This window comes from Chiloscyllium punctatum, chromosome 44 (genome assembly GCF_047496795.1).
Source record: "Chiloscyllium punctatum isolate Juve2018m chromosome 44, sChiPun1.3, whole genome shotgun sequence".
Classification (NCBI taxonomy): domain Eukaryota; kingdom Metazoa; phylum Chordata; class Chondrichthyes; order Orectolobiformes; family Hemiscylliidae; genus Chiloscyllium; species Chiloscyllium punctatum.
Genome location: NC_092782.1, coordinates 40,200,749 through 40,219,869, shown reverse-complemented (window position 1 = coordinate 40,219,869; position 19,121 = coordinate 40,200,749). Strand labels below are relative to the sequence as shown.

The 19,121-nt window shown below is 40.1% G+C and overlaps 1 protein-coding gene across 6 annotated transcripts in view; it reads left to right on the top strand.

Annotated features, from left to right (window-relative positions):
• Nucleotides 1–19,121, top strand: part of LOC140466907 (SRSF protein kinase 2-like) — a 220,224-nt gene that overhangs the window by 137,267 nt on the left and 63,836 nt on the right. For all 6 annotated transcript variants that reach the window (XM_072562715.1, XM_072562713.1, XM_072562714.1 and 3 more), the window contains 4 exons: nucleotides 2,162–2,249; nucleotides 12,537–12,624; nucleotides 13,537–13,643; nucleotides 16,188–16,353. In XM_072562715.1, the coding sequence (XP_072418816.1) occupies nucleotides 2,162–2,249; nucleotides 12,537–12,624; nucleotides 13,537–13,643; nucleotides 16,188–16,353 (449 nt within the window). The remainder of the gene's footprint in view (nucleotides 1–2,161; nucleotides 2,250–12,536; nucleotides 12,625–13,536; nucleotides 13,644–16,187; nucleotides 16,354–19,121) is intronic.

Sequence of the window (19,121 nt, the reverse complement as noted above, 5' to 3'; positions counted from 1 at the left end):
GTGGTTCACTTGTAAAGGTGAAATGTTTCAGATTTGACATGTTTGTCATGCTACTGTTTCATGGTTTGTTCTGAAGTTCTAAAGTGTTCATGAGCAGTTTTGCAAGTTCCTGTACCTACTCAAAGAAAGCAGATACATTGTCGAGCATTGATGACTTTTTATTCAGTCCTAAAGATGTTTCTTTGGCTATTTTCAGAGGTCTCCTTACTTCATGGCCATGAAATAATTCAAAATGACTAAACTCAGTAATTGGTGGCTCCTGTTGTAACAAGTGAAAGAAATTAAAGTCTTTTATTTCATTCATGACAATATTCATGACAGTCTGCCTTGATCATTGTTTTGAGGTTGTGATAGTCCCTTTCTAAAATTCCTTGTCTCTGAGAAGGTATGCTGAAAACTTAACTGTGTTATAGCTAGATTTCTCATCAACTCTTGAAATGTGTTAGATGTGAAATTAGAACATTGATTTGACTGGATCTGTTTGAGTAATTCATATTGAATGAAGAACTGAGTTAACTTCTCTGCCACTAACTTAGGCTGGTGCCTCTCAACTGAGTAGCGATATCCATAATAGTAAGGATGTACTGGTGTCCTGCTTTTGTTTTCCGTAAAGGTCCCCACAATCCACGATGGAACTATTAAATGGCTCCTCAGACTCTGGTATTGGAATTAGAGGTGCTGATTTATTTGCATATTGTGGCTTACATCACAAGTTGGCACACATGTTTTATGAGACCGTACCACACCCATGTAAAGACCTGGCCTGTTTAAAAAAAAATGTTGACTTTTACATGGTTAGGTTTTTTGGATTCTGACATATCCTGCCCATAGGATTTTCTCGAGCTGTCCTTAACATTTCTTGATGTTATTTCTCCAGTACTTGGTGAGCTACCATTCACTGTTCTTAATTTGCAGGTTTGTGAGGAGGTGTCCAGTTACTCTTCAGGATCTAATTTGTTTGGACAGTGACAATCCAGAACCCTTTCAGTTTCAACTTTGATTTGAATCCATTAGGCAACTTTACTCAATTTTGCATTATTTGCTGAACCTTGCTCAGAGAAGGCTTATTGAATGCTTGCTTCAGATTACTCGATTCCAACGAAAGTTTCAGATCACCAAATTACTGTCTGTGATGCCAGTTCAAACTCCAGTGATGGACTTTATTTAATTATTGCTCAGGTTACAATAAAGAAAGAAAAATCCATGAAACCTAAACCTATTACTGCTCTGCATCCTTGATTTCAATTAGACTTTCCATTACTCCTGTAGAATCCATAACCTCTGCTCCTGTCAAATCTGTGTGTAGGAGTAAGTCAACTCTGGCAAACAATGGACAATCCTGATAGTTACCACTCAGTCATTTTCTGGGTGTACCTGATGAAATTGTATTGGTTATACAGTCCTTGCTAATGTCATTTGCTGAAATGTTGGCATTAACATGTCTAAGTTGGAAAAATTGGAAGTTTTCTCCCCCAGCAAAAAAAATTTGCTTGGCTCTTCTGCATCCAAGTATGACAGCAGGTTTACTTGGTCAGGTCACTGCCCTGAGAAATGAACCAATGAAAGCTGTCACTGATTTTGTTGAGTTGAAACTGGTGCAGTATCTGTACATGTTCTTTCTGTCTCCAAAGAGCGGTTCCTGATGTCTTAACATATGCAGCTTCCAGGATATGAGTGCTGTACACTACGAGCCCAACTGACAATCCAAAATTAGTTGTCAGCCTAGTACTTCATTCACTCAGGGTAAGATATTATTATGCAGTTGGACAGCATTTGCTGAATAATCTTGAATGTATATGCATTGCACCTGTTTGAACTCCACAAAATAGATGACCATTAGTTGTGGGTTAATTTTTGGGCAATGCTTTGATTTGTAGAGTCAAAATGAATGGTTTAAAATTTAAACAAAACTTGTCAATTATTGAGTACATTCTCCATGGCAACACCTTCAACAATCAGAGTACATTTGCTAACAAATCAACACTTTCCTGTCACATAGTATAAAAGTTGCTTTTCCCCTTGAATTGGGATTCTTGTGAATTGCCCTGATGAGTTCCTCAGCAAAACTCAATTTCTTCCTTTTAAATGACATTACTTTTTTGTGCATTCTGTTTGGATGCTCTTTTAAAAAATTTTTTCTTTTTTTTGTTCTTTTTTAAAGAGGGAAGAGGTTTGTTGCCATGAAAGTGGTAAAGAGCGCTCAGCACTACACAGAAACCGCTCTGGATGAAATTAAGTTACTGAAGTGTGTAAGTATAATTTCAATAAATGATTGTTTGCATTTGATCAAAATTGTGTTATGACCTGGGTGGGTGCTTCATAAATTAATGTTTATGGTTTTCTTGGGTTGACAAAAGTATGGTGATACATATTCCTAGAAGTTTCTTCATATGACCTCCTACCATTTGTTATCAGCACATCCATTTTCACAGCTGTGCCACCTTTCCTTGCAATTGGAAGGTAAATGGATTTTTCAGAACCTGATTTAGTGATGCTTGATCATCAAACAACCCTTTTCTCCCTGTCGTCAATAGCTTTGTATTTAATAAACAAAGATGTTCAAGAAAACAATAAACAATTATTTGGATTTTCTTATGGCTTGTTTTTCTTGCTGCTTGCAATGCTGGAGATCAGTCTTTAATTCCAAGGAATTCTAGACAATCTTGGAAGATTGACAATCCTAAAGTTTTCCCATATCAATTGTAATTTTGAATTAGAATAAAGGTTGATGAGGTCTTTAACTTGGAGCATGTTTTAAAAATGTAGTAGAACTCCTGCAACATTGCTTGTAGTATTCTGTGGTCTGGATTGTAGTTTCTGTTTGTACTGGCTGATGCACTAACAGTAGTAGTAAATTTGCAGACTGTCAAGGTAATAATATTGCACACTTCATACTGAAATATATCACGCATATGTTATTTGTAATTTAATTAAGTTTTCTACTCTTGGTACCAAGTGTGCAGGACTGTTGCTCTACAGCCTTTTATTTGATAGACAGGCTTGCTCCTTTTCACTCCAGACTGATGGTCTGAGCACGGCAAAGGTTACATTTTCTTTGTCAATCAGTGCACATGTTCTGTTGTCAATATAGACTCTGCTGAAAAAGATTACCCACTGCTGCCAGGTTCTGGTAATTAATTTAAGTCTTAAGACTCAAAATTGGGCTTTCTGCAGGTTGGTACATTTACTTCTGTTTTCTTTGTGCAAATCATAAGGAAAAGGTTATTGGAGAACAATTCCAAGCTATATTGCATGTTCAGTCAGCCCTGACCTCAAGCAGCTAGTTCATCTGTACGGACAAACAGGAAATCACAAATAGGTCTATGATCTCTGCCTGGAATTGTCTTGGATTGCCAGAATCGCCATCAAGCACAGCATTAGACAAAATGACATAAACTCAGACTTTGTACCAGTGTCAAGCTGAAAAGCTCAACCCTTTCATTTCTGCTGAAAATCAGAAGGCAGGGCAAAATAAGAAGTACTTGCCAAAGTTGGCATACCAAGCATACATATGATATTTAGATGATCACAATGGAGTTGGCTGGTCACGTAGCCACAATTCCTAATAATTACTAAAGCAATCTAATGTGGAGAGATTGAGCTTGAGTACACTTGTTTGGCAGTCAAAGGATGTGCTATAAAAGCACTCCTAGTGCTTCACTTAGGAGTTTTGATATCAACTTTTAATCCTGAGACAGGCTTCCCTGGGATTGCTGTAGTTGGTATAATCAAAACTCTGAGGTTGTCAATCCTTTCAATCCTGCCATTCATGCAGCAGGTAGATTAGCATGGATGAAGTCAAGGTGGTTCTTTTCCTCTTCTTGGTCTGTCTTCGTCTGCTAAAAGCCCAGTCTAGCAGCTATAATAGAATCAGAGTATTCCAGCATGGAAAGAGGCTCACAGCCATTGTATTCATGCTAGTCATAAAGCACCTACCTACTTTAATCACATTTTCTGCACTTGGCCCACTGCATTGTATGCTATTACTTTTCAATTATATTTTGAAGTTCTACTTAAACCTTGTGCTGGTTTCCACCATTCTTTCCAGAGAGACACATGACTCTCTGGGTGAAAATAATTTTCCTCTAAACCTCTTGCTACTTCATCTTTACCCTCATAATTTTGTAGATTTCAACAGGCCTGAACGCAGCCCCCTTTCTTCAAAGGAGAATAATCCAATCAATCAAGTTTCTCTTCAAAGCTAAAACGTTCCATCCATGGAAACATTTCTTGTGAATGTCCTCTGTGTACTGTCTCTTGTGCAATCCAATCCAGCCTATTGTATAGCGGCCAGAGCTACATAGGCAATACTCCAGCTGTAACTCAATTAATGTCCTATACAACTCTATTGCAATTGTGACAGTCCAATAACCAATATTCAAAGAAATATTTGAGACCCACTTGGAACATAGAACATTACAATACAGTACAGGCCCTTTGGCCGACCTGTGAAACCAATCTGAAACCCATCTAACCTACACTATTCCAGTCTTATCCATATGCCTATCCAATGACCATTTAAATACCCTTAAAGTTGGCGAGTCTACTATTGTGTAAAAAAAAAAGGACTGCAGATGCTGGAAACCAGATTCTAGATTAGAGTGGTGCCGGAAAAGCACAGCAGTTCAGGCAGTATCTGAGGAGCAGGAAAATCGACGTTTCAGGCAAATGCCCTTCATCAGGAATAGAGGCAGAGTGCCTGAACGGTGGAGAGCTAAATGAGAGGAGGGTGGGGCGGGGAGAAAGTAGCATTGAGTACAATATGTGAATGGGGATGGGGATGAAGGTGATAAGTCAGAGAGGAGGGTGGAGTGGATAGGTGGAAAAGAAGATAGGCAGGTAGGACAAGTCATGGGGACAGTGCTGAGCTGGAAGTTTGGAACTAGGATGAGGTGGGGGAAGGGGAAATGAGGAAACTGTTGAACTCCACATGGATGCCCTGGGGTTGAAGTGTTCCGAGGTGGAAGATGAGGCGTTCTTCCTCCAGGCATCGGGTGGTGAGGGAGCGGTGATGGAGGCCCATGACCTCCATGTCCTCGGCTGAGTGGGAAGGGGAGTTGAAATGTTGGGCCACAGGGCGTTGGGGTTGATTGGTGCGGGTGTCCCAGAGATGTTCCCTAAAGCACACTGCTAGGAGGTGTCCAGTCTCCCCAATGTAGAGCAGACCGCATCGGGGGCAACGGATACAAGAAATGATATTGGTGGATGTGCAGATAAAACTTTGGATGTGGAAGGCTCCTTTGGGGCCTTGGATGGAGGTGAGGGAGGAGCTGTGGGTGCAGTTTTGCAATTCCTGTGGTGATGAGGAAGATGCCAGGATGGGAGGGTGGTTTGTTGGGGCGCATGGACCTGACCAGATAATCACGGAGGGAATGGTCTTTGCGGAAGGTGGAAAGGGGTGGGGAGAGAAATATATCCCTGGTGGTGGGGTCCGTTTGGAGTGGCGGAAATGTCGGATGATTTAGTTTATGCGAAGGTTGGTAGGGTGTTGCAGGCAGTGCATTCCACAACCCTACTACGATCTGATTAAAGAAGCTGCCTATGACATCAGTCCTATATCTATCACCCCTCAATTTAAAGCTATGTCCTCTCATGCTAGCCACTGCCATCAAGGAAAAAGGCTTTCACTGTCCCACCTGTCTAACCCTCTGAATATCTTATACATCTCATTTAAGTCATCTCTCAACTTGTCTCTCTAATGAAAACAACCTCAAGTCCCGCAGCCTTTCCTGGTAAGACCTTCCCTCCATACCAGGCAACATCCTAGTAAATCTCCTCTGAAACATTTCCAAAACTTCCACATCCTTCCTATATTATGGTGACCAGATCCGGACGCAATACTCCAAATGTGGCCACACCAGAGTTTTGTACATCTGCACCATGATCTCGTGGTTCTGAAACTCAATCCCTCTACCAATAAAAACTAACACACATTATATGCCTTCTTAACAACTCTATCAACCTGGATGGCAGCTTTCAAGATTTGAGAAACAAATTAGTAGAAACCTTCAAAACCATCAATCATACCCTTACTGGCATAAAATTCATTAAAGAGGAGGAAAATAACAACAAACTGCCAATCCTAGATGTCGCAGTACAGCGAACAGCCAAAGGGGACTTCAAACCAGCATCTACAAGAAAACAACACATACGGACCAAATATTGAACTACTGAAGCAATCATTCTAACATCCACATACAAAGCTGCATTAGAACATTATTTCAACGAGCCACCACACACTGCAGCGCAGAGGAAAATCACCTCTACAGTGTATTCAAAAAGAACGGGTACTCAATGAATACAATCCACTGATTTTCTCAGCAATAAACCTCAACAAGCAGACTAAACATGTCCAGAAACCTTAGCCACGCTCCCCTGCGTCAAAGACATCTTGGAGATGACTGCCAGACTACTCAGACCCCTTGGCATCATGGTAGCCCACAAACCCACCAACACACTAAAACAGCAGTCATTGAACTTGAAAGACCCCATACAGACAACTAACAAAACTAATGTCATTTGTAAGTACTTTGCAAGAACTATAACAAACACTACATTGGACAAACAGGCAGAAAACTAGCCACCAGAATACTTGAACATCAACTAACCACAAAAAGACATGCCCCACTCTCACTAGTATCCTTACATACAGATGAGGAAGGACACCACTTCAGCTGGGACAATACGCTCATCCTAGGACAAGCCAAACCGAGACACGCACCAGAATTCCTAGAAGCAAGACTGTCCAACTGGAACTCTATTAACAAACACATTGACTTGGATCCCATTTACCAACCCCTGAGAAAAAAACAGGAAATGACATCACCACAGGAAATTACATCACCAACCCGAGGAAACCCAAACATATAAATTGAAAGGGGGCTACACCACCGTGCTTCATGCGGAGGCTCACTGAAGATGTTACCTAGTATGGTGACAAAATGTCTGAAAACAAGCCTTCCAGTTCAGCGAGCAAACCAGAATTTCAAGGATCTATGCACCTGGATACCAAGATCTCTCTGCTCATCTATACTACCAAGAATCTTAGCGTTAGCCCAGTACTCTGCATTCCTGTTACTCCTTCCAAAGTTAATTACCTCACACTTTTCCGCTTTAAACTCCATTTGCCAATTCATAGTTCAGCTTTGCAGCTTATCTATGTCTCTCTGTAAACTATAATATCCTTTATTACTATCCACAACTCTACCGACCTTAGTGTCACCCTTAAATTTACTAACCTTTCCTTCTATGCACTCATCCAGGTTATTTATATAAATGACAAACAGCATTGCACCCAAAACTGTTCCTTGCGGTACCCCACTAGTGACTGAACTACAGGATGAATATTTCCCATCAATCACCCTCTGTCTTTCACTTAGCCAATTTTTGGTCCAAACCGTGTTGACTATCCCTAATCAACTTATTCCTGACTAGATGATTGTAAATCCTATCTCTTATAACCCTTTCAAACACTTTACCTACAGCCGAAATAAGGCTCACAGGTCTATAATTTCCGGAGTTTCTCTACTCCCCTTCTTGAACAAGGCAACAACATTTGCTGTCCTCCAGTCTTCTGGTATTATTCCTGTAGACAATGAAGACAAAAAGATCAAAGCCAAAGGTTTGGCAATCTCCTCCCAGGCTTCCAAGAGAATCCTAAGATAACTCCCATCCTGCCTAGGGGGCTTATTTATTTTTACACTTTCCAGAATTCCAGAATCCAACATCTCTTCCTTATGCACCTCAATCCTATCTAGTCTAGTAGTATGCGTCTCGGTATTTTCCTCGACCACATTGTCTTTTTCTAGTATGAATACTGAAGAAAAGTATTCATTTAGTGCTTCCCCTATCTCCTCTGACTCCATGCACAACTTTGCACTACTATGCTTGATTGGCCCTAATCTTACTCTAGTTATTATTTTATTCATGATATAGCTATAGAAAGCCTTAGGGTTTTCCTTGATCCTATCTGCCAGTGACTTCTCATGTCTTCTCCCCTCCTGGCTCTTCTTAGGTCTCTTTTTCGGTCTTTCCTGGCTAACTTGTGAATCTCAAGTGCCCTAACTAAGCCATCACATCTCATCCTAACATAAGCTTTCTTCTTCCTCTTGAAGAGAGATTCAACTTCCTAAGTAATCCACTGCTCCTGCGCTCAAGAACTTCCTGCCTGCCTGCCTGACCGGTACATGCTTATACAGGACCTGCAGTAGCTGGTCCTTGAATAAGCTCCACATTTCAATTGTGCCCATCTCCTGCAGTTTCCTTCCCCATCCTATACATCCTAAATCTTGCCTAATCGCATCATAATTGCCTTTCCCCTAACTATAACTCTTGCCCTGCGGTATATACCTATCCCTTTCTATCACTGAAGTAAACATAACTGAATTGTGGTCACTATCACCAAAGTACTCCCCTACCTCCAAATCTAACACCTGGCCAGGTTCATTACCCAGTACCAAATCTAATGTGGCCTTGCCCCTTGTTGGCTTGTCTACATACTGTGTCAGGAAACCCTCCTGCACACATTGGACAAAAACTGACCCACCTAAAGTACTTGAACTTTAGATTTCCAGTCAATATTTGGAAGGTTAAAGACCCCATAACAGTTAATCTATCACTGTCACTCCTATCAAGGATCATCTTTGTTATCAAATCCTCCCCCTCTCTCGAACTATTTGGAGGCCTATAGAAAACTCCCAAAACAATAACCTTTCCTTTCCTGTTTCTAATCTCAGCCCACACTACCTCAGTAGAGGAGTCCTCACATGTCCTTTCTGCAATCGTCATACTGTCCTTGACTAACAGTGCCACACCACCCCCTCTTTTACCATTTTCTCTGTTCTTACTGAAACATCTAAATCCTGGAATTTGCAACAACCATTCTTGTCCCTATTCTACCCATATCTCTGAAATGGCCACTCACGCTGCAAGTTCATCCACCTTAGTCTGGATTCTCCTGGTATTGAAGTAGACACACTTCAAACCAACTTCTTGACTGCCGGTGCCTTCTTGCGATCTTGAAATCTTAGTTCTGATTTCACAACTGTCATTCTCCCATATACTCAAACTACAATTTCAGTTCCAATCCCCCTGCTGAATTAGTTTAAACCCACCCAAAGAACATTAGCAAATTTCCCCCCAGGATATTGGTACCCCTCTGGTTCAGGTAAAGACCATCCTGTTTGTAGAGGCCCCATCTACCTCAGAAAGAGCACCAATTATCCAGGAATCCAAAACCCTCTCTCCTGCACCATCCCTGTAGCCACATGCTCAACTCCTCTCTCTCCCTATTCCTTGCTTTGCTAGCACGTGGCACAAGCAAGAAACCAGAGATAACAACTCTGCTTGTTATAGTTCTAAGCTTCCACCCTAGCTCCTAAATTTCTGCTTTAAATCCTCATCTCTCTTCCTACCTATGTCGTTGGTGCCTAGGTGGATCACGACGTGGGGCTGCTCCGTCTCCCCTTCAAGGATTCAGAAAGCACGATCAGAGACATCGAGAACCCTGCCAACTGAGAGTTAACACACCAACCATGAGTCTCTCTTGTTCCCAAAGAACCTCCTATCTGTCCTCCTACCTATGGAGTCCCCAATGACTAATGCTCTGCTCCTTTTCTCCCTTCCCTTCTGAGTAATATGGACAGACTCTGTGCCAGGAACCTGTGTCCCGTTGCTTACCCCTGGTAAGTCATCCCCCTCAACAGTATCCAAAATGGTATACTTGTTGAGGGGATCCCCGCACTGTCTGCCGGTTCCCTTTCTATCCACTGAAAGTAACCCATCTACCTTCTTCTTTTACCTGAGGTGTGACTACCTCCCTGTAACTCCTCTCAACTCCCTCTGCCTCCTGAATGATCCGAAGTTCATCCAGCTCTAACTCTGGTTCCCTAACAGTTTTCAAGGAGTTGGCATTGGGTGCACTTCCCACAGATGCAGTCAGCAGGGGCACTTCTGGTAACCCTTACCTCCCATATTCTGCAGGAGGAACATTCAACTACCCTATCCTCCCTTTCCACTATTCTAAATTCCCAACGAAGAAACTAATAAAAAAGAAATCAGTCACTTACCAATTGGCACACAGAACCTTTTATTTTTGGTTAGAGGAGGAGGACGGGTGGGAGACACTACCCGAGTAGTGTTTCAGGTAAAGCAAACACCCAACTATAAAGCCTCACTTACCCTGCAGTCCCGTGTCTGCTCCTACTGAGTGTGTGCTCCACCTATCTATGAGGTAAACCTTTATATTTCTTCAAATTTACCTTCCCATTGGGCTTCTGTTCGTTGCTGTCGCTGTTCCCACTCCAACTGCCAGTGAAAAAATGTGGAGAGTAACGGTTTCTGGGTGAAATACCTATGTATAGTTAAAAGGCATTTCATATTGATTTTCTTCTATTTTCAATATAAACAACAGTCCTCATCAGCAATGTGAGAGCAGTCAACTAATAATAACATTGTTTTCCCCAGAAATATAATTTAATATGGGGAGGTGATGGCCTATGGGAAAAATCAATGGATTGGGTTCAAATCCTGCCATGGTAGATGGTGTAATTTAAATTAAATAAAACATAATCTGGAATTGAGTCAAATAATGGCTATTAATCCATTGATGATTGTTGGAAAAACAAATCTGGTTCACTAACGTCCTTTAGGAAGGAAACTGCCATCCTTACCCAGTCTCGTGGACATGTGACTCCAGACATATCACAATGTGATTGACTCAACTGCCCTCTGAGCAACTTAGGATGGGCATTAAATGCCACCTACTCAGTATGCCCTTCCTTGTGAATGATTAAATAGCATAGAAATTACCATGTGTTCCTGCTTCACCTACAGCTTGGATGTGCAGTGCACTAGGTATTCTTAGTTCTGCAGAAATAGTATGAAAGCCTCCATTCTACCTTCTGTATCGCACATGTATATTTGATAATTGCTGTCCATCACTTGAACTTCAAATGAATTTTAATCTTCTATCCTAAACCAGAAGACTAGTATTGAAGGAGTAAAGCCTTTACCAATATTCCTAACAAGTTGGCCATTTTGATGGACCATTTTAGTAATGTAAGAATATGTAACTTAATATTTTCATATTATGTATGTTTTAATTAACCTGTTCAGAGAAGTTATTACTATATGGATATCTTTTAGTCATAGCTGTTTAAATGACAAAGCAAAACAATGATTGAAAACAGTCAAAATATATGTGATTGATTTGGGTATTTTTGTGATGTTTGATTTGCAAATGTTAAATTTGGAGGAAAACAAATGATTGATTGCTATTCTTCTGGTTCATTGACACCTTTTTGCTAATTTAATCTGTTCATGATCTGTCACAGAATGAAACAGCATGGAATGTGGCCATTTGGCTGAAACTCTGAAAGAGTTAGCCAATTAGTGCCAAATTTCTGCACTTTCCTAATGACACTAACTTTCTACTCTTTAAAGTATTTATCCAGTTTTCTTTTGAAGCTTAATATGTTTCCAGTGTCCTTTTGACGGAATATTACACATCATTACAACACACGCTGTTCTCATTGCTGGTCGTTTCATCAATTACCCTGAATTGGTGGGGTCTGTTAATTAGTGTTCTTGTGGCATAGTGTTTGTGTCCCTGTCCTGATCCACAAGGCCCAAGCTCAAGTCTCACCTGCTGTAGAGGGTGCCATAACAAATCTGATTTAAAAATAACTGGACCTGCTAAGTAGCAATATTTTTTGCCAATGGGAACAATTTTTCTGATGAGTTGGACAGATAAAATTTAGATCAAATCAAAATGCCAGGGTTGTTAAAATTTTGAAATAAAAACAGAAAGCACTGGAAATACTCAGTGAGTTTGGCAGCAGCTATCGAGAGAGAGAAGGAGAGTTAAAGTTTCGAGTTGAATGTGACCCTTCCTCAGAACTCAGGAGGGAAGGGGTTCACTAGGTTTGTGGAGGGATCAGAAGCAAAGGCAGTGGAGTGGCTTTCAGTGTATCCTACCCCTAAATTCTAGAGTTGATTGTCTTGTGAATTAAAAAATCTCCCACAGACTGCTGGGTCACTTTGAGAGGCATGGGAAGCCTGTATATCATTTCATTTCTGAGCTAGCATTAACTCCCAGTGGACTTGATAACAATTGGATTTAAGTGACTATTTAATAAGTTTAAATGACTCCCCACTGCATGAGTGCAACTTTCTGAAGTTGGCTAAATCCCACCATGCACTTAATTTGGATGATTTTCTTGTCACTGGAAGTCAGATGTGTGGCCTCCCACATGATTCTTCTGGCCAACCTATCAATGGTCTGGCAAGTTCCATTGAATTCCACCTGGTGTTTCTTATGAATATGATTTTGAGATACAGAATGCGATAATTAATAATTTAGAGAATTTATAAAGAAGAAGAAAATAGCTTTTCCAATTGGAAATATTTCTGCCATTTTTCAATTGAAAATGCAATATTAATTTACAGGAGGTGTGTTAAGTATAGAATATGTTCAAAAGTTGACAATAACTCCAATAATGAAATCTTGTAATTAATTCTGAATTTTATTTTCCCAGGTGCGAGAAAGTGATCCCTGTGATCCAAACAAGGACATGGTGGTGCAACTAATCGATGATTTCAAACTTTCAGGCATGAATGGCATACGTATCCTTCAGCGTTTTATTTCAATGTGCATTATTTATTAACAGCACTGTGTGGCATTCAGAAATACCTTTTGTTAAGCAACTAATTTCTGTTATTCCACCACTCTGTTATAGTGTGGTTTTCAAGTTGCACTACAAATTCTGGGACATTGGTAGTATGTTGAGAACAGCATATGTTCTCTCAAAATGTCTTTCCATGATAATTGCTAGTACATTTTTGGAGTGGTACCTTTCAGTGGAAAATTCAGAATTTTGGGGGTGAAAGTATTCTACTCAAGTTAATTTTGGTCTTTCACATTTTTTAATGTAATTTAATATATTTTCAGAAAATTGCCTACAGTTTGGATTTATCCAGTAGGATCCCCAGTCATGTCAGGAACCCAGGGGGAGTCTTCATTTCTCTCCTTTCCATTGCAGTGGTTGCTGAAATCTCAACCTCAACAATCCGTGTACAACTTAGCCATTATGATCCATGTCTCTATCATTTTAACTGAAAATTCATCCTTTCACCGATTAACCATATCCTTCCTGCCCTCCTGGTGAGGCAACTTGGAAACAGGATGCTAATGCTAAGGGTGAGTTTAAGAGGCATGGCAAAACCTGCTAGCCAGTTAAATGGATTCCTGACCATTCCCAACTATCTCATTTCAATGGTCAGAATTTTATCCTCTTATTATCTAAGCAACATAGTCACTATGCTGGGTTTTGCATGCAGTCTTACCATGTCATTTTTTACACTAATAAGCAGCTATTTGTTTCTCTAGCTTAAGAATTGGTTCCCTCCTGAGTTTATGAATGGTAAATTTGCAAGTTCATTGGCAACTCTGAAGCTGTTATCTTCATTGCAAGGTAACTGGATATATAAAATACTGGGATCAGATCGGTTTTCATTTTACCCTTGACCATGTTACAGATGTCTGCATGGTGTTTGAAGTGCTGGGTCACCACCTTTTGAAATGGATTATCAAATCAAATTACCAGGGACTTCCTATTCTTTGTGTAAAAAGTATTATTCAGCAGGTAAGTCAACCAGATATTGAACAGAAAGCCTGTTCTTTGTTTCTGAAATGCTATATATCCTTAGGTATTGACTTTATTCAGCTTTTACAGATAGGCTGGGCCTAAAATTTATGCTTGCACTACTTTTTGTATTTTAAGATGAAATTGTGCAGAGAATTGGGGAGAAAAATGGGTTTGTGGTATTTGCTTATGATGTTAAGTACATTTAGACATTACTATTTAAAGATAGTTAACAATATTTAAAGTCATCTTTGTTGACAGTAGGCTATTGGATAACATCTTATTTATTTCTATTTTTTACTTTCCTTACAGCTCAGAATTTGCCACAATACTGCAAGGCACATTATTTTGCACTTTTGCTGAATTTTGAAAGCGATCAAACTATTTCCTTTTGCAGATAAATAACATGTGCTGTTGGTTTGGCATGTCTTGACTAAGTATTAAAAAAATCAAGTTGCTATAAAATGCATTTTAAGTGCTAATCTCAATTTTTAGATATACAACTAAATTTCTTTTGTAAATATACTTTATCTTTTACAATGTGTCGTTCAGCTATGTGTATGTATAATTTTTAATGAATATAAATTTGCTCATTTCTTTTTTTTCTCCATTTGTTACTTTAGATGCTATGTTTTAGAGTTGTAGCCTTTGGCTAGGAGGGATCACAGATTTCTCCATACATGTGATAATTACCACTTTGTGGTCAGTGGATAGTGGCAACATGAAAGAAATTAAATGAAATATCCAGAACACACTTTTTTCCAATCTGAGACATAACACCTGTTCTGTGAAAGGACACTGCATTTATTAAGCAAATGAATTATATTGGTGGATAACAGCAATGTTCAGATGTAAACCCTTCCTGTAGGGAAGCTAATTATTTGCCTCTTCAGTTTTATGTAAGATATTTAGTTGATTTTTACAACCCCACCATCTCTCAACACTGGTGTATTTGAAAGCATAGCCATCTATAATAAACTGGGTGACGGGTGCATTCACCTGTTTTCCTCCAATATTACATGTTGGGGTGGGTAAGACATCAGGGTAAGACTCTGCTGTTTGGCCTGATGAGGTTAAGTGGCAGTTAACTGCTGTTTAATAGACTCAATCCATCTTTGCCATATTATTTAGCCTGTGGAACAGGTAGAAGGAAGATAAGAAGCCCAGCATCTTTGATAGCATGGGTTGTTATTGGACTGGTAGATGGTGAAGAGATGTTATATCATTTGAGGAGTTCCCTGTGCCCACTGGAGGCACTTTGACCCATAGGTGGTATCCTGTCCATATGTTTGGCACTTACTCCCACCCAAATGCATTATCCATCTTTAATTTTTTCATGGAGACATGTTGTACTCTCAGCACTGGTCAGTATTGTAAATGGCATTACTATGACAACAGAGCTGCAATCTGGTTGGCCAGCAACTTTCAGGGACTTTGTTCTTGATGGGGGGGTTATCACCTTCTCAACTAATTGAGGCTGACCCCAGCATAGTATTGCTATGGGACAACTGGATTTCACATTGGCCAAGTGCTGACTGACTTGTGGATTGCTGGGTAGTGTGTAATCCACCCTTTCATATAAACCACCCCATTTTACATTTTACTTTCTCTCCTCATTGTCGTCTTTTCCTTCTCAACTAGTATAATTAATCATCCAGACTGCTTTGAATACAACAGTCTTAATATAAGATATAGTCTGTGACAACTTGTGCTATGGCATGATCATGCAGCATGTTGGTGACCTGGCTTATCTTTCTGTGAAGGAAGCCAATTTGAGATTTGGACAAATCTGGGCTTAACTTCTTCACAAAAATATATTTTTTCTGACAATCCATGACTGATTTACCATATTTACAAGTTTAAGTTAATAGAAAGAGAAAATCGCATGTTAATCATTTAGCTCATTCTTTACCCCAGATACTTTCTCAGAAATAGTTTTAATGATTTTTCATACTTTTATTGAATCAAAAATTGGCTTCAACTGCTTTGCCAGAGTGGGTTTTACTTGTAATCGGTGATGATCTGTTCCAAACTTTAATGAGCCTAAACACTACATGTTTGTCGAGTGAAATATAAGCTGCATTTTGAATGACCAACCTGCAGTATGTTCACTTGTTTCCACCTCTTTTGCAGCCTAGTTTCTTGTTCTGACTGAGGCTGAGCTAGGATTAAAGTAAGAGCAGTGTAAAATGAAAATTCTGCTGTCCTTCTCATTTGAAAATAAATATTGGCAGTTTACCTAATGCTTGCTTACACGTTATTAATATAAATGGTGTCACTTTTATTTTGAAGTGTATCTGTGGGCCAAAATCAAATTTTGTAAATGTGACAAATGAGCATTTTTTTGTAAATCAAGTTCCCATTTGGCAGGAAGTGCTACTCATGAATACTTTTGGGGTCGGATCAAAATATTCTTGAATATTATAAACACAATAAGTGTATGTCTGCACTGAAACAGCTCAAAATGCAGTTTATGTTTAACTATTGTACTTTGGAGAGCCGAAATTTGACTTAGTTTGCTTTCCATTCTTTGTTTGCTAATAGGTATTGCAAGGTTTAGATTATCTACACAGCAAGTGCAAGATTATTCACACAGACATAAAACCAGAAAACATCTTAATGTGTGTAGATGAATCCTACATTCGACGAATGGCTGTTGAAGCAACAGAATGGCAAAAAGCTGGTGCTCCACCACCTTCTGGTTCAGCAGGTAAGTCATCTTTATATGATGACCCGTGTACTTTGAGAAAAACCTACAGTTTATTTTTGTACTATTGTCTTTAAGACCAAAATGAAGTCAGGGGCAATCCAAAGGGGCGGTAATGACAAATGGTTCTATTAGTGGACTATTAATGTAGAAGCATGGGCTACTACTTACAGCAGACAGCAGATGGTGAAATTTAAATTCAGTTATTAAATCTTGAAATTGCCAGCTAATCTAATGGTGACCATTGAGCCATTATTAATTGTTGTAAAACCCAGTCTGATTCATGAATGTCCTTCAGGAAAGAAGATCTGCCATCCTGATCTGGTCTGGTCTACAGATGCAAATGTCCTGTTGACCCTGCATAGACTCTCCTACATAATGGGTTATTTTGACAAAATTGGGAAAATTATCATAGTCATAGCCATGAAATCGTATTGTACAATATCCCAGAGGCTTTTGTCACCATGTATGTGTATATCTTACATCACTGGTGGATCAGACCCAGCAAATGTTGCAGCACAGTAGAATGCAGGTGGGAAGGATTTGCCCTGTAAATCCTCAATATGGGCCCCATGAATTCTCATGGCATTGTTTAAACCCCACATAGCTGCTAGACTGAGTGTGCCACAGGTATTCAAGGAACCAACAAGAGGGACAACCTCGTTGTCATCAATCTACCTGCAACAGTTGCATCCATCCATGACCGTATTGGTGAGAGTGACCACCATACAGTCCTTGTGGAGACAAAATCCCATCTGTCTTCACCTTGGGAATATATGCCTTTGTGTTGTGTGGCACTACAACTGTGCTTTACAGGGGAGGTTTTGAACAGATTTAGCAATTCAAAATGGGCCATCCCATTATTATATGCCCGACACAATCTGCAACCTCATGACCCAGCACGTTCCCTACTCCTCGATTATGATCAACCCAGATTCACTGAAATGTGCAGGAGTGAATGCCAGGTGGTTCAGCACCTGTGCCACCCTTAGTACTTCCTTCAAGTGGTGCTCAACATGGAAGAGCACTGATTCGTCAGTTAGGTGTTGGTTAAGTGGATGGGTTTGGTTTGGGTTTGATCGGGGTAGTAATCGACAACACCTTTCTTGCCAATGTTTGACTTGATGCTTGAAGCTTCATGGGCTCCAGACCAAGTGTTAAAGACTCCCAGGGCAATTCCCTTTCAACTGTTTATCATTCTGCTATAACATCTGTTAGGTCTGTCCTGCCAGTGGAACAGGACATATTCTGGGATGTTAATTGTTTTGACTGAGACTTGGTCTGTAAGTTGCGTTTCCGTAAGTATGACTCTGTCAGGCTGTTGCTAAACTACTCTGAAATGGATGTCTCAATTCTGGCACTAGCCTCCAGATGTTAATAAGGAGAACTTTGCAGGGTTTGTGGAGCTGAGTTTGCTGTTGTCATTTCTGGTACCTAAATTGTGCTAGGTGGCCTGTCTGGTTTCACTCCTTTTTTGAGACTTTTTCACTGATACAACAGAGTGGCTTGCTAAGCCATTTCAGATGGCAGTTAAGAATTAACTACATTACTGGGAGTCTGAAGTCACATGTAGGCCAGACCAGGTAAAGATGACAATTTTCCTTCCTGAATGAATGTTGGTGAACCGGATGGGTGTTTAGGACAATCAGCAGTGGACATTCTTTAGACATTTAATTCCATATTGTTATTCCACCATTTGCCATAGTGGGATTTGATCCTGGACTCCAGAGCCATACGTTGGGCTCTGAATTACAAATCCAGTGACAATACCACTATGCCTTCACTATGACTATTTTGGCAAGATTCAGGCATGTGCTAACTAATATCAAGTAAAGTTTGTGTAATAGAACTGCCAAGTAATGGCAATCAGAGAGAATCTAACCATTTCCCTTGATGTTTGATAGCAGTACCATTGTCAAGTCCTCCATTATCATATTCTGGGGGAGCTTCCAGTGACTAGAAAACAGTCAACTGGACTAGCCATACAAATATTGTGACTATATGGTCAGGTCAGAGGCTAGGAATTCTGTAACCAGAAGCTCCTTGTCTCCTCATGCAAACCATTATCTACAAGGCACACGTCAGGAGTGATGGAATGCTATCTACATACCTGGATGATGTAGCTTAAGTAAGTCAAGAAATTTGACACCATCCTGAACAAAGCTGCTGATTTGATTGGCAACCCATCCACCGATTTCACCAGGCATTCCATTCACCACCAATACTCATTGGCAGCATTGTTACAACCTACAAGAGACACTGCAGCGATTCACCAAAGCTCCTTCAACAGCACCTTTTCAAACTTGCAACAGCCAATACCCAGAAGGACAGCAGATGCATAGGAGCAGCACCACCTGAAGGGTCCTCTCCAAGCTGCACAATACCCTGACATGGATCTACAAGCTGTACATTCACTGTCAAAACCTTGAAACCCTCTTTCTAATAGCACTTTGACCAAACCTGCATTGCAGAGATTGCAATGGTTAAAGAAAATAGCTCCCCATCACCTAGTCAAGGGCATTTGGAGTTAGGCAATAAATATGGACCTAGCCAATGTTGCTGACATTCCATGTTCAAATGATAAAAGATCTTAATGAGAGCTAGTTGGTTTCTTAATTATAAATCAGAAGAATTGCTACAACACAGAAGGAGGCCATTTGACCCATAGACACAATCTCTTTAATTGAGCAACTCACTTATTTGAACATATGACATCAGTACGAAAAATGTCCGCATGACCTGCATTTGCCATGGAGATGAGAAACTAAGAA